The 14,468-nt window shown below is 46.6% G+C and overlaps 1 protein-coding gene across 7 annotated transcripts in view; it reads left to right on the forward strand.

Moving 5' to 3' along the window:
- Positions 1-12,306, forward strand: part of TINCR (TINCR ubiquitin domain containing) — a gene marked incomplete at its 5' end in the record, with an annotated part of 13,616 nt that extends 1,310 nt beyond the window's left edge. The window contains 3 exons of one of the 7 annotated variants that reach the window (XM_083811358.1): positions 6,084-6,198; positions 6,317-8,427; positions 9,092-12,306. In XM_083811358.1, the coding sequence (XP_083667484.1) occupies positions 6,084-6,087 (4 nt within the window). In that variant the 3' untranslated portion in view covers positions 6,088-6,198; positions 6,317-8,427; positions 9,092-12,306. Of the gene's footprint in view, positions 1-6,081; positions 8,445-9,091 lie in introns of those variants that run through there. The other 6 variants (XM_083811359.1, XR_014575361.1, XR_014575362.1 and 3 more) reach the window with 6 other exon arrangements.
- Positions 12,307-14,468: the final 2,162 nt, after the last annotated feature.

Consider the following 14,468-nt stretch of genomic DNA (forward strand, 5'->3'; position numbering starts at 1 on the left):
AAACCTCAAGTCACCCATGGCCCCTTTCTCCAGCATCTCATTTCAACTCTCTGATTAACTTCACACAGCTCCTCCTTTTCACCTTGTTTTTAACAGCAGGAGCATTTATATTTGTTGTGGTAGGAAAGGATTCAGAGGGGCTCGGTTGATGGAGCGCACATATTGGTGCTCAAAAATGTGCTGTGGGCCTTCCCATGTGCTGCAAAAGCAGGGCTGTAACTGCAGCAATGCAAGAATCACCAGGAGATCCTGACCCCAGTGTGCTGAGTTCTGGGTACATGTTTGAAGCTGCTAGCCATTTCTGAGAATTTAAAGCCTCTTGTTTAACGTTCAGGCTCAATTTCTGTGAGTATATGAAAAAGGGAGCAGGATTTATAATGTTTTTGTCTTGAATTTAATCAAAACCTTCCCAGCTCCCAAACAAGCACCTTTGTGTATTCTCTGATCCCTTTTCCCAGGGCTGGGAGCACTGTGGTGGGTAGACAGTCTCTCCCTGAAGTCACATCTCTCCTTGATTTATTGGGCATGGAGGGTTAGTGGGTTATGACAACCTCAGACAATTCCAAACTATTTTGTGTGGCACGAGTGGTAAATGCCCAGGTACTGGGGATACATTTCTCTAAAGGCTCGCGGGGGTGACGGGGCTGTTATTGCAGCATGACCCCCCATTCGGTATTTCTGAGACGTGCTCGTGTGTGTGCCTTGGCAGCAGTCACCACCTGCTCAGTACGTAGTCCTGGGCTCAGTGCAGCCTCCGTGACTCAGCACCTTGCCAGATCCTCAGCATACAGAGGACAGGTTTAGAGGGCTCTCTCTATCAGTTGAAGTCGGAGTTTGGAAATACAGGGTGGGAGAAGGCAGGTGCTGCATCGCAACTGAGATTACAGCACCATTTTGAGGCTTAAGATTACTGGGCCAGACCTTTAGGTATTATAAAACCACGCTGGCTAACCTAGCCTAGAAAAGAGAAGGCTCCAGGGAGACCACATTTCAATCTTTCAATACATAAAGGGGGCTTATTAAGAAAGGTGGGGAGAGACTTTTTACTAGGGCCTGTAGCAACGGGACAAGGGGTAATGGTTTCAAACTAAAACAGGGTAGATTTGGATTAGAGAAAAGAAAGAAATTCTTTACCACGAGAGTGCTGAGGCGATGGAACAGGTTGTCCAGAGAAATTGTGGATGCCCCATTCCTGGAAGCGTTTAAAGGCCAGCTGGATGGGGCTTTGGGCAACCTGGTCTAGTGGGAGGTGTCCAGGTCTATGGCAGGGGAGCTGGAACTAGATCTTTAAAGGTTCCTGCCAACACAAACCATTCAATGATCTATTCTACGTTGCTCCAGTAGCATCCGTGGAGATATGCTGGTCTTTATCAGCTGGTCAATGGTGGGAAACCTTAGGGAATAAGACAAGAGTAGCCTATGCAGCGTTGGGACTAAGAGCCACAAGAGCAGAGAGGAACAAAGAACCTGGTGTTGGGTTTGGCCAGCAGCCCCAAGGTTTTAAGAGCTGGCTTTATTATTTCACAGACTCAGTGAAGTATGGACCCTCGCCATCGAAGGTCATCATCTGCTTCTTAACTTCTCCCTGAAAAACTTGGTGTCCCTACTTAGTATTTTGCACTGAGAGGCCAGCCAAGCAGAGCTATATTAATTCCAAAAGTGGAGTTGCTCTGATTGCCAAGGTCTGCATCTCAGTGTCGTGCCTATAAATATTAATGGTCACTCTGTATGCTATGTGTTCCTATAAGGGGCTCACGGGACAGTTTACTTTGAACCAGAGAAAACATGAAAATGACCCTATTTTTCAACCCCCCACCCTTAATGCCTTTGTAGATAATTGGCATTTAGCAACGGCCAAGTCAGCATTTCCACTTCTTGCTCGTGTTTTCTGGGGTTTATATCTTAGCCATAAAAAATCACTTAAGGCTGCAGCTTGGCAGGAAAGGGATCAGCATACCAGCTAATGCTGAAAATTTATTTGGACCTCAGTGTTCAAAAGTTCGGGCAAGCCATTTTGGAGTTCAGTCAACATGACCTCTCATCCTGGGAAAACACCCAGGCAGGCCAGAACTGGGAAAATCACATCCACTGAGGCTGCAATTCCCACTTGTGCAGAAGCTTGTTAATCACATTACTGCTGCACTGATTAAGATTGCAATCCTGTTGCAGTGGAAGCCTAGCAAAGAACATGCGGAAAAACAGCTTCTGCCCTAGAGAGCTGCATATTACAATAACACAGCTCACAAGTGGGCAAAACAAGACTTGAAATGCCAAAGAGAAAGCCGAGGTAGAATCCCCCCAGCTCAGAGGCCTCGGGCCTCGTGGTGTTTGAGCTACTGGTGTCCAAAGCAAGGAGACCACCAGGGAGACTCGGCATGAAAAAAAGCAGCCACCCAGCAGAGATGCAACAGCATCCACGAGGGCATGCAGCAGGCTGTCCCAAATGCCCGAGGCGTGATCAGTGCTGGCACTGCGGACCACGCCATGGCAGAACCTGTTTGGCTCGCTCCGGAGGCGGCAGGCGCAGGGCCCCAGAGCCAGGTAGCTGCTCAGCTGGTCTGGTGGTGATGTGGGAGTTTCTGAAAGTGGCACGGCTCTTCCTGAAGTTTGTCGGAGCTGCCCGAGTGCTCTCCGCCGGCTGCAGGCTGTGGAGCACTGCCCGAAGAGGCCTTCCGTGGTGCACTCAGCAGCAGGGCTGGATGGCGGCCACAGGGCATCAGCTGCCCCCTGCTGCTAATTTCCATGTTAGAAGTGAGGTATCTTGGAGGGGCAAATCCACCGCTTAACCCATGGGAGCTTTTCTCTCTGTGACCTCATGAGCTATTTCAAATGGAGGATAGAAATGGGTGATCCAGAGTGACTCCTTGACGTTCTGTGTGCCTGTCACCGACTGTTCCTAAGGACGCACAGCTCCAGCTGGCTCTGGACATGGTACGAGCACAAGCACATTGACAGGGCCTTCACGCCTGGTTTCAGGCTCCTTTCTTACAGGTGACTGCAGTCAGTCAGACAAGGTCTGTACTAATAAATTAACCAGTGCCAGGACTGCTCTCTGTTACACTGCTGGAGTATTGCTCTGCAGCTTGGTCCAGTCCAGATGCATTTCAAGCGCTAGCATGGGTCAAAGACTCTTCTTTATGGTCCGTCTGGTTGTGACCACACAGGTTTGGAGGGTAAGAATTTGTTATGAAAACAACGGCCATTCTGTGCCAGCTGTCTTCTCAGTGCAGAGGAAAGTCCCAGGCACATTTATTTTACTGGCATAGACCCAGCCAGAGCACACAGGATCCCCTCAGTCTTTTGAAAGACAAGGTTCATTGAGGTCAAGCAGCTATTGTCATCACATATGGCTTGCGTGGAGAATGGAGTTCAGTAAGTCATTGGTGAATAGGTTAAATAAAGTAGATGCCAGCACTGAATTTAGTAGAAGTCTATTATCTGGAATCTCTTGGTGTTGATTTTTTGGCCTGGAGCCACCTGAAAACATCTATCTCGGGGCATTAGCTCAGTTACCATAACAACTCATCTAGGAATAACTTCTGACAGCTCAAAGAGCAGACAGAGGTGCTAGGTGGTATATAAGCCACCCTTAGGTCAAGATAAGCATATCCAGGATTCCCCCTCTTCTGCAATGCAGCCTCAGCGTCCCTAGCGTCAGTGCTTACACACGCTTTAATATGCTTGGGACCCTGCTTTATCACTCAGAGGCTGCTCAGCCTGATTTTCCAAAGGTCCACCCACTAAAGGAGCTACCTCCTGGCAGAATAGCAAAATCATCCATCTTTGGGGAACCCGGCTAATTCCCTTGTTGCCATCCAGTTTATGATCTCTGATTTTTGGACTCGTAAATTATAGCTTGGCATGAAAACTGTGACTGAGCCACTTCCATAAGGTCCAGTTTAGCTGATGCTAAGAAACCGCTTCCATGTTTGACTCCGATGATGACATAAGGATCAATGTTTTCCATAGATACTCACCGGTGGCTCCCTCCAGGCTTCTATTACTCCACCGTCCTGTCACCCCTGCTCACTCTCACTGGAATCGCCTGGGAAGCAGTCACCAGTGACCACAGGTGTTGCCAAATCTCTATAAAGAGAAATCAGAAAAAAAATGGGGCCTACACAGTTTGACCCTGTACAGAAAGCCAACATTACAGCCAAGCATGAATTAAGCCCCTTACGCTGAGCTTCAGTGTGATCTTTTGATGCCTGCTCCTTGCACTGACCTCCCAGCTCCTGGGGTTGCTCAGCAATTGCTCCTCAGCATGGAGGGGAGACTTTCCACTCCCGTACAGCTACTCTGGACTTGCCCTGTTAAGCTTAGACCTAGCAGCAGGCTCCAAGGCATCTCGCAGTAGGATAACGATCCTTTAAATAGCACTGGGAGTCTCTCTTCTCAGGGAGAACCAATTAAGTTCTTCGGCACATGCTTAGACATATGTTGACCTGGTACGCCTTAACAGGCCTGCTTCCATCTACTAGATAAATAACACTGGCTTAAAAAATATCCTCCTGGAGATGCGTTACTTAGGCAACAGCCAGGTGGGGGACTGACTTCTCCATCTCTGTGGCTAAAAGTAATATTTATGTGTATTACTAATGGGCCAAGCTCTCTGCTGGTGTAAACGCCTTGAAATCAATGTTTAAATTCTGAAAGGACCAGCGCAGTCACCTCTGGTAACCCCTAGTATAGCGCAGGCCAGAAAACAACACCTTTATTTAGCTCAGTTACCTATTGTTCAGCCCAAGAAACTCATTTAACAAAAGCTGAGGGTTGCATCAGCAGAGAACACAGTCCATAGGGTCAGAATTCTTTCCCTGTGCAGTTGCATGAGATTTCAGTAGATGAAACTGAACTAACACGCATCCCATGGTGGCAGGGGGCATCTATCTTGGCTCTAGGCAAAGAATTAATGAATTGAAAGTATATTCTAAACCAGGCTCTTTTCTGGTGTGATATGGCACAGCTTCCTGGACTTCTCTGTAGCTGTGCTGATTTATACCAGATGAGGATTTTACCCAGTTGGGATAAATCCTCTCTCCTGTGTCCTGGTGTTTTATGGGGCATATGTGCTACAGGGTGGGCTCTCAGCAAATCCTAGGCTATTACAGTTCCCTGAAATTTCAGGTGAATAACTGAGCGCTGGAATACAAATCTTGTTTTGGCATTTGCAGAAAACCCAGCCAGCAGCTGTTGTCAGCCAAAGCAGAATCATAGTGTCCTTTGGTAGGACCCAACAAAAAAACCCCACCCCACATAAACTTCGAACTTCTCTAATTCCCGATTAAACGTTCGCAGCACAAGCTCGGTTTCTCGTCTGCATAATTGGAAAGAGCAATTCACAGGAGTCAAGAGACTCAGCCCTGCACTTACTGGCTCGGCTGGGTGGGGTGGCTGCCTGGTAGAGCTGCTGCCTACGGGCCATGAGCAGCATCTTGGTTGCCGTCCAAGCCATGATAATGAGCTCTCTAAGCAGATGCTGGCCCTGAAGAGGTACCCCTAGAAACTTTCAAGAGCTTCAGCCTCTGTTCTGAAGACACCGGGGGTAGTCCTGCATAATATTTAAGGGTCTTCAGAAGAGTAACTACGAAAGTAATCCTAATTTTGCCAAGTTTAAGTATTCTATGCAGGGTCTGTACCCCTGTCAGAAAATGTTTATGGAACCATAACCCCAGAAAGGCTGAAAACCACTGTTTAGTGCTAACGTATGGGGGTGAGCATGCCTAGAGAAATTCAAGCTGTCTCACTGTAAACATCCTTAGAGTGCTCCTAAAGCTACAGGCTGCCCTGTTCTGAGATGAAAAATGGATTCTCAGGATCACGCACTCAGTAAGCAGAGCCTTGCTTATGGGAAAAAGACTTCCAGGCAGTTGCAGATTGTCAGAAGCAAGGGTGAGGGCATCTCCTGCAGAAGGAAAAGCAGGTGTGAAAACCTGGAAGTGGCTTAGTGTGACTGGAAAAACAAAACAGTCAGAGGATCAGGTTTATATTCTCCCCACGCCTGGGTCAGTGCCTCCTTGGTCAAATGCCATTTTTGATTGCATGTCTACAATGCTCCAAGTACTTGCCTCTTTCTTATTCAGATAATGCCAAAGAGCACAGCCAAAGCCATGAGAAACGGGGAGCGTGACAAGGGCTGAAAGGAAGCAGATGGAAGAGAGCTTGGCCGTGGAAAGGCAGCCCAGCCACAGGCGTTTGGTAAGTCCCTCCCTGCACGCCAGCTCCAGGACTGTTCAGAAAGCAGCTCCAAGTGTTTTCAGCACAGTGCTCACGAATAATTAACCCAAACAAACTACAAATACCGTTTCCTCACCAGCTCACCATGTGGTCTGAGCTGCCAAAGGAGAAGCGTGGGTAAGACTGACTCAGCTCCTGGGGGCAGTGAATCAGAGCGAAATGCCCAGGAAAGGGTGAATTCTGCCCAGGCGATGAAGCAAGAAGAAGCTGAGGTGGGCTTTGCTTAGGGCCCTAGATGGGGACACTGGACATCTGAGCCTCCCTCTAACCTGCTCACAGGATTCCTCAGTAAGTTGCTGGTCTTGGCCTTTCTTTTTTCCCCTATGTGCAACTCCGAGATAATTTCTCCTTCCCTCTCTCCCACTCTTTATCCATCCAGCTTTAAGTGACTCAGGTTAGGGATTGACTGTGCTTCTGAACAGTTCCTATGAGGCGGGGCCCTGATTTCCAGGTTGAAGGCTCTATACAGCAAATAAGTGGTAAGTGCACTAGAGACAGTCCTGGAGCCTTTATATATCCAAAGGACAGAGACTGGCTCGCTGCTCTTACAGTGACCACCTTACCTGACGTTAGGGCCCCACTGTTACACCAAAACTGCCATATTTTTGAGCCAGGGTTTAGAGAGCAATGAGCCTCCTTGTGCTGCTCATCCCACTGTGTGCCAGTTGCCCCACTCCAATAACTTCTGAACCAGCTGACCTGATTCAATCCAGTTCGATGGAAGAGAGGTCTCACAGACCCTAGATTCCTGCAATTTTTGTAAACAAACAAACAAACAAAAACCAGCAGCATGATATAAGAGAGACATACCAGCTGGTCAATCAGTACCTGCCTGACTTCCAACCAGCTACTGCACCTGCTGCTCCTTGCTGGCAAAGCAGGAAGCTCTCAGAAGAGCTAAGGGCTTTGCTGGGGAGGTCTGAAGGGGATAAGGGTGCCCTGGGGATATTGGGAGCATCAAGAAAGGAAGAAATAAAAAGCAGTTGTAAAATATAAGTCAGGAGAACGGGTTTCACCAGTTCCCCTGTTCATGGAACAACTCACTTTTTAGGTTCAAACTTATATTCAGGATGAAATAGATGTTTCTTTAACCACTACAGTACTTCCCCTAGAAAATTTCAGTGATTGTTATCTGTGTTACCAATACCCCCATAAAACCTGCGTGCTCTGTTGCTCAGCGGAAACACATGCCTTTCTGGATTTTTTTTTGGCAACAAGAAAATGTTTGATTCTTTTCTTCCAATAGAAACATTTGAAGAAATGCCATATAAAATGGAGTTTCTCATTTTCCAGGAGTTGTTTTTTTCCCCCCTAGGAACAAAGAGTATTTCCCCAGGTACTTCCCTGGACTAGAGATTCTAGGACAGACAAAGCTGTGAACTTAGTCACACCTGAAGATCTTTCAGCCCAAGCAACAGAAATGGACAAAGGTTGGGATGGGACTAAGCATGGGAAGAAGGAATGTGACTTTTCCAAGGTCAACCACCAAGCTGGGTGCACGCTGGAAAGTGTGCTGGCGCTGTTGGGTCAGCGTTTCTGCCACTTGACCATGCGGCGCCTCTGTGCATCCGTCTGTCCTGAAATAATGAGCTTCTTGGAGCAGAGCCAGTACTTTCCTGAGAGCTTGGAAAGTGCCTTGTGCAGCCTAGGTGCAGTCATAAATAATAATTTAAATGTTAATAATAATATTAAAGTGGAGGCGTGCCACTGAAGATGGGACACACTCAGCAACAGAGTCCTAAATCAGTGTCTCCCTTCCAATGAAATGTACAATTTGTCTCACAAAGTCTGGGGGACCAGTATTTTCTTCTCTGGACCTGACAATCACAGTCTTATGCTCTGTAGAAGGCAAACTGACCTGAGTAGAATTAGGTCCAGTATCTGCTCTAACACCTCATGCCTGTAGCTGGCAGCTCTGGTCAGCTCCGGAAGCCTTTTTGCAGCTCAGGGGAATATCTGGAAAGAGTAAATTAACTGCGGTAGTGTGGGGAACTGCTTGGACTAATGTTTTTTTCAGAGATAGGCTTTGATTGACACTTCAGATCTGCCTGACAATCTCTTATTCTAAGTGTAAGTTGCTGCCTTTCTTCAGAGCAAGAAGAGCTGGTTGGGTTGCTGTCCTTCAAATGATGGATCTTATCACATGGGAAAAAGAAGAAAAAAAAGCAAACCACCTGCAAACAGCCACAGGTACAGCACAAAAAGAGGTAAAACTAACTGGAGCTATTTGAGTTATTTCTGTTCTTTTCCCTCTATGGCATAATCCAGTGCAAGATATAAAAGAAAAGAGACTATACTCTGAGGAACAAGAGCTGACTGTTCTTTTTATCTGACTGTTGTTCTTTCCCTTCAAGAGATTTTGAATGCTTTGCAGATAGCACTGTGCCACCCTCCAGGGACGGGAGGGCTGAGAAGGCAGTGGGACAACTTTTTTTTTTAAACTCATTTGGTCCCCCTTTGGTCCCCTTTTAGCGCCCATCCTCCCCACATTGCCTTACTCCATAGTTTGAGGCATCCTCAGTGCTTGCTAAATGCTGTGATCACACCATTCAGCTGCTCACAGAAGAGGTGAGCTCTTTTTACAATATAATTTACAGTTTACCTGAGTCTGGTCAAGAAGAAGGTTGGGTCTCCAAACAGGCAGAGGCTGGCTTCAAATCATCTAAATGCCACTTAGGTGGAAAAATGGGTCTCATTTGAGACGTCCTGTCTCTTCTTGCTCATCTAGGTGCATAAGAAACAGCCAGTCTCTTCAGACTGCAGAGTACAGGGCTGCTGCTGTATGTCCAAATACCAGGAAAGATACTAAGAACTGCTCTGAAATAGATGTTTTCCTTGTTCTCTGCAAACACAGGTGTGGACAAGACCGATGACCAAAGCTGAAAGGTGTGCAAGCTCCTGTTTGCACATCAGCCTGGGCGTATCGTAAGATGGAGACATTTGCAACTTCGCCTGCTGCACCACGGATGGGCTTTCTTCTTGCCAGGAGTGTTTATCTTTGGGATCCTCCTATTGTTGAGGCATCACAGCCAGGATTACCACGAGTACTGTTGTTTGCTGCTGCACTCACCTCCACCTCGCAGCTGCAGCCAGGCCTTCCCAACCAGCTTTTTCCTGAGCCTCATGAGCAGAAGACAAGCCCAGGCAGGGCCGTCTCCCCCAGCTGCTGTATTTCAGCAAGGCAGGTCAGGCTGAGGCATGTCTCAGCAGCTCTTCCGTGCCTCTCCTCTACCCGAGTTGTGGATGCATCAAGTGCTTCAGCTTACAGGGCCATCAGTCTGGCAGCTTTCCTCAGCACTAAATTTACTTTTTAAAGTTACATCAGTGTTGTACCCAGAGGGAACGGAGGAACAGATGCAGTCTGTGAAGTCTGGCTTTAATTCACCTGCCTCATTTAATTTCCTGCCCTGCCTTCTAATCAATGAGTCTGCACTGCTGGCCCTGGGAATACAGAAGTTTTTTCATATACAGGAGAATTCAATGTGGTGGCTGTTCCAGCTGAGCTTTCAGGGTCTCAAGCAGGCTGTGTCATGTCTCCTTTGAGGCTGCTTCATAATGGTGTTCCTTGCCCCAGAGGCACTTGCACATAGATGGCAGCTGCATTGCATTTCCTTCAAGGGGCCGCTGGCACCAGGCAGCTGTGCCCCGTTAGCTGAGGGAGGCTGGCTGTGTGGTGTCCCCTCCTGGAAACTGCTCCTCTCCTTCCAGGTGCTCCTGGTTTTCAGCCACGTGGCTTTCTCTGCAGGGCCACGCTGTTTTCTGGGGCTCTGTCCCCGCAGTCGCTCTGCCATCCTACCTCAGACAGGCTGCTGATGCCAGATGTGCCTCAGTACCTCGCAGGGGCTTCCAGCAACACCACGGGACCAGCGGTGCTTCACATGGGCTCTGTTCTCAAGGCTTTGCAGGGCCTTCAGGCCAGGCTGTCATGCTATGGTGCCTCTGGTGTTCCTTCACCAAGGACAGTTGCATCAAATCACCTCAAAAATGTTTTCAGGACTTCGTTGCCTCATACTCAGGGCTATCAGGAAGCCCCGATGAAACGATTTTGGGCATTTTTGCTTTGGTTAAGCATATTCCCTCGCAGTATTGCCCAGTTGCTTAATCAGCCAGTGTCAAAACCCTGGGAGACAAGCAGGCTGTCCTTGGCTGGTAGCACTTATTTTGTGACATTGCCGCTTTACCTTGCGTATTATAATCTGTATCAGATTGCTCTTTGCTTGCTAAAATGGACAATTAGGATCCAGTTGTAATGCAAATTGCACGGTGGAATAAAAACTGTGGGGAACAAAATCACAAATAAGTATTTATGTCAGCCTTTGTTACCGCGTGATAGGTCCCGCTCAGTTACTGCTCGCTGTGAAGCATTAGACAGAGGAGAACCTGGTGTGCCTTTGTGTTTTATAGGCACAAGCTGCCGAGCTGCTCTGGGTAAGACTGCCTTTAGGCACTCGCGGGCCCCGATAATACGTATGTGTGCAAACCTAACAGACAGATTGCCGCCTACACTGGAAATTTGATGATTGCCTTGTTTTTTTCCAAGGCTCTGTTTTATATACTGCAGGCCAAACCCATGGGGTAATTTCCAGTCTCTCTGCACAGGGCTGAGCTGACGTGGTGAGAGAAGCGTAGAGATGCTGAAATTTCAATCTGCCACATAATGTGCTCCTAATACTGATGGTCTTAATAAGTGTGTTGTCATCAGCAGTGTTGCTGTAGTTCTTGCCATTGTTATCTTTCCCAAGTCTGGTGCTAAGCCTTGTAAATTAAGAGGAACCTAAAGTTTCTGTGGAATTAAACACACAGGAGTCCTGCAAATGCACATGGAAGAGTGCACGTTTAAAATGCCAAGCCTTATTGATGCTGCTGGTGTAGCTGCTTTTACTGCACATCAGCTTTGCATTTCCCCAAGCCCTTGGCAACGAAGAGTTGAGCTGCATGTTTTCATAGCAAAACTCATTTTTGAGGACCGAGGTGGACTATCCATGTTTCATATGTCATTGCTGGTAGTCAGGAGGCAAGTTTTTTAAGGCTTAGCAAAGCTTGTGAAGTACCTGTAAGATTCGGAGTGAGAGTAATGATTGTTCACATCCCATTGAAACAGTGACTTCTAGAAGAGAGCAAGGAACAAGAATGAGAGTTTGTGAAGCCAGACGGATGAGTGGGGATCAAAGTCCTCTGAGAAGCTATGGCACCATAGCTCATCTGTCTACTCAGAAAAACCTTTGCAACTGCCATTAATGACTCCAAATGTTTTCCCGCTAGCAGGGAAATAAGCAGCTTCAATGGGGAGGAGTAAATCCATTTGATTGCCCACGTTGCTGGGAATAAGCATCTTATTACTTATTAGTAATAACCCAACCTATTGCTAGCACTGTAGCCACCAGAACAGCCTTATCTGCCAGAGAATAATTACATTGCTCCTAACATTTCGAACTGCCACTGAACACGAGGAGTCAGAAAGGCCTCAAGGAAGAAAGCAAAAGGCAACATGGAGAACCTGGCTTATAAATGATGTGTGTGACAAGTGAAATATATCAGGGCCAACATATCTTTTGAAGAAGAGTTGTGCCAGGCAAGACTGAGCTCTTTCTGTTTCTGACCTTCTAAGCCAAAGCGTGGTATTCATCCCCAGCTGATGGGATGGTGGCAGTGTTGGCTTGTTAGCTCATCTTCTGAAGGAAAGAGGGGCATCTATACCTCGGGTCTGCGATGCAGCAGCTGTCAAGCTCAGGGCTCCGGTCCAGGATTTAGATGAAAATTCTCCACGGAAATTGATGACAAAGCACCTGATCGCTTCACCACGGCAGGGGTGTTCTCACATGGCGACGCCCTGGGAAATTCTCACTCAGAATAGATCAGATTCTGCTCTCATTTATGCAATTATAAATCCAGTGTGGTTCCATTTGAAACAACTGTTTTCATCCAATGCAAATGAGATCAAAATCTGGCGCAGGCTGTTTTTGTACACAATGGAAACTGACTGAATTATGGGAAACAGAAAACAAATCAAATGTAAATCTAAATGGAAATATCATGCTCTCTGTTACATCAGAATAAATTGGAAGCAAGTCTGTCGATTCTAATGGAATTCATCTGGATTTACACCAGACCGTGGCTCAGCATTTGTCAGTTGGCTGCACACCGACATCAAAACACAAACCATGCTACCTCATCTGAATAGCTTTGAACAATTTCTTCCTTTCCCTTTACATTTAAGCAATTGCCTCTGCATCCTGATAGCTGATTAGCCTTTTCAAACAAATAAACCCCTGCAAACAAACATCAACAAATGAGCCCCTGCTCTCACTAGCACGTTCAGAATCTAAATGATGAGTCTAAAGTACTGAGCTTGGTTTTGGAGTCACTTAAACTTGCTCCCGTCCCTCTTTGTTCACAATATGCAGTAGTACGGTTGAGCTCACGTGAAAACAGACTGTTGCTATTCTCTTTTCCCCAAAGCACACCAAATCATCTTCCCATCATCACCAGCAATGGTCAGGGCCAGCTATTTCCTAGAATACACAGGAGACCTTTCAGTAGATAAGCAAAATATCACCATACTTCTGCTGTTGCTGTGTTCGGATGGTCAGAAAGGAGCTGTAACCCTCCCTAATGTGTCTAATAGGAAATTGTGTCACACTCTGTTCCTCTGGGCAAGTTACCGTTCCTCTCTGTGCCTCTGTGCAGCTGGCCATGGGAGCCTGTTGCTGATGGGGCACTCTTCATGGGGGAGCTGAGAGGGCTAATTAATGTCTGAGCTGCAAACTAGGCTTCCTGGATAAAAGTTACTGGAAAAGCACAATGTCCGAGGAAGAGCACAGCCATGTCAGCCCCTTCCCTTGAATATCAGTTACCCCAGCTCCTTATACCATTCAGGTTTTAATCTGTGTTTTTTTTTTTTTTCTTGGATAATTAGGAAAATGTATCTGAACTAAAACAAGAGAAGACGATGATGCACAAAGCCCTAAGTCGATGGGACTCAGGGAAGGGCAAAGCACTCAAATTCAAATACATTATTAAAATACAAATCCTGTTGGTAACCACCCAAAATAGTAGTCACAGTTACAGAGAATGTTTCAAGGTAAAAGAGTTCTCTGAAAGTTGGATAACTGTTTGCTTGGACACCCTTCTTTCAAGGGACTTGCTACTCACCTGCAATCAGTCTCCTGGGCAGAAGAGGTAGGGGAGCACTCTGGTCTGCAACACTTGTTCCCACTCTTCCACTGTTTTTTCTGTGGGATCTTCAGGAAGTTAATTGGCCAAGATTTTCACAAGTGGCCCCTCTCTATGACTGCTTGCATGCGTAGGTGTTCAATCTGAGACATGAGCAATCACCCTTTTCTGGGTCATTAGCAACAAAGCACACACGGATCTCAACCAGCATCTGAATGTGCCAGCCACTACCTCTCAGGGCATTTATGTTCCCATCTGTAAGTTGTTATAATAAATACTTGCCTGATTTTATAAAGCCATTCAGGACTCTCAAATGAAACAGAGGCTTTCAAGTAGCTGTGATTATTATGGCTTACTCTTGCTTAGGCTTATTCCTGCAGGTCAGCTATACTTAATTTGTGAGAGCTTTCTCATTGCTGGCACTGCAGATTCTGTGTAGCATGCAAAGTCTTCCTATCTGGTTTCTGTTCTTTACAGCATCACCTGGAATAAATGCCTGCAGCCAGGATGCACCTGATGGTTGTGTTGTTGATACAAAAACAAAAGCTCCAGTTTACTTATTGCTCACAGCCTCCATAACTCTGTTTACCATGTACCAAAGGCTTATTTTATCCATGTCAGTGAAGTTAACACAGGAGACTTGGAAGCAGAGAGAAAGCAGAAATGAGAAGTAACTGGGTCCCAGCCCAATCCCAGCTCTCTGCAAGAATGCACCATATGCAGACATGGACAGCACTGGACTGCAAAGTGTAATGTAATCCTAAGGAACCAACTAAAGCCAATTTGCCAAGCTCCTTGGAGAGTCTCAGCAGCACCATTGCGTTTTACTCGCTGACCGTAAGTGGTCTTATTGCACATGATAATAAAAACTATATAGAGGTGGATTTAATAGGACCACCAAAAACAGAGTAAAGAGAGAATCACAACTGCACACATTTGCTGCTCCACCAATACAAGAAGACGGGGGTGAGGGGAAATTATTTGATTTTATAGGAATAAAACTCTTTAGGCAAGAATTTTAAAAGTGGGGATAATTGTGACTTACTGTTCACACAGTG

The sequence above is a fragment of the Anser anser genome (assembly GCF_964211835.1).
Source record: "Anser anser genome assembly, chromosome: 25".
In the NCBI taxonomy this organism is placed as follows: domain Eukaryota; kingdom Metazoa; phylum Chordata; class Aves; order Anseriformes; family Anatidae; genus Anser; species Anser anser.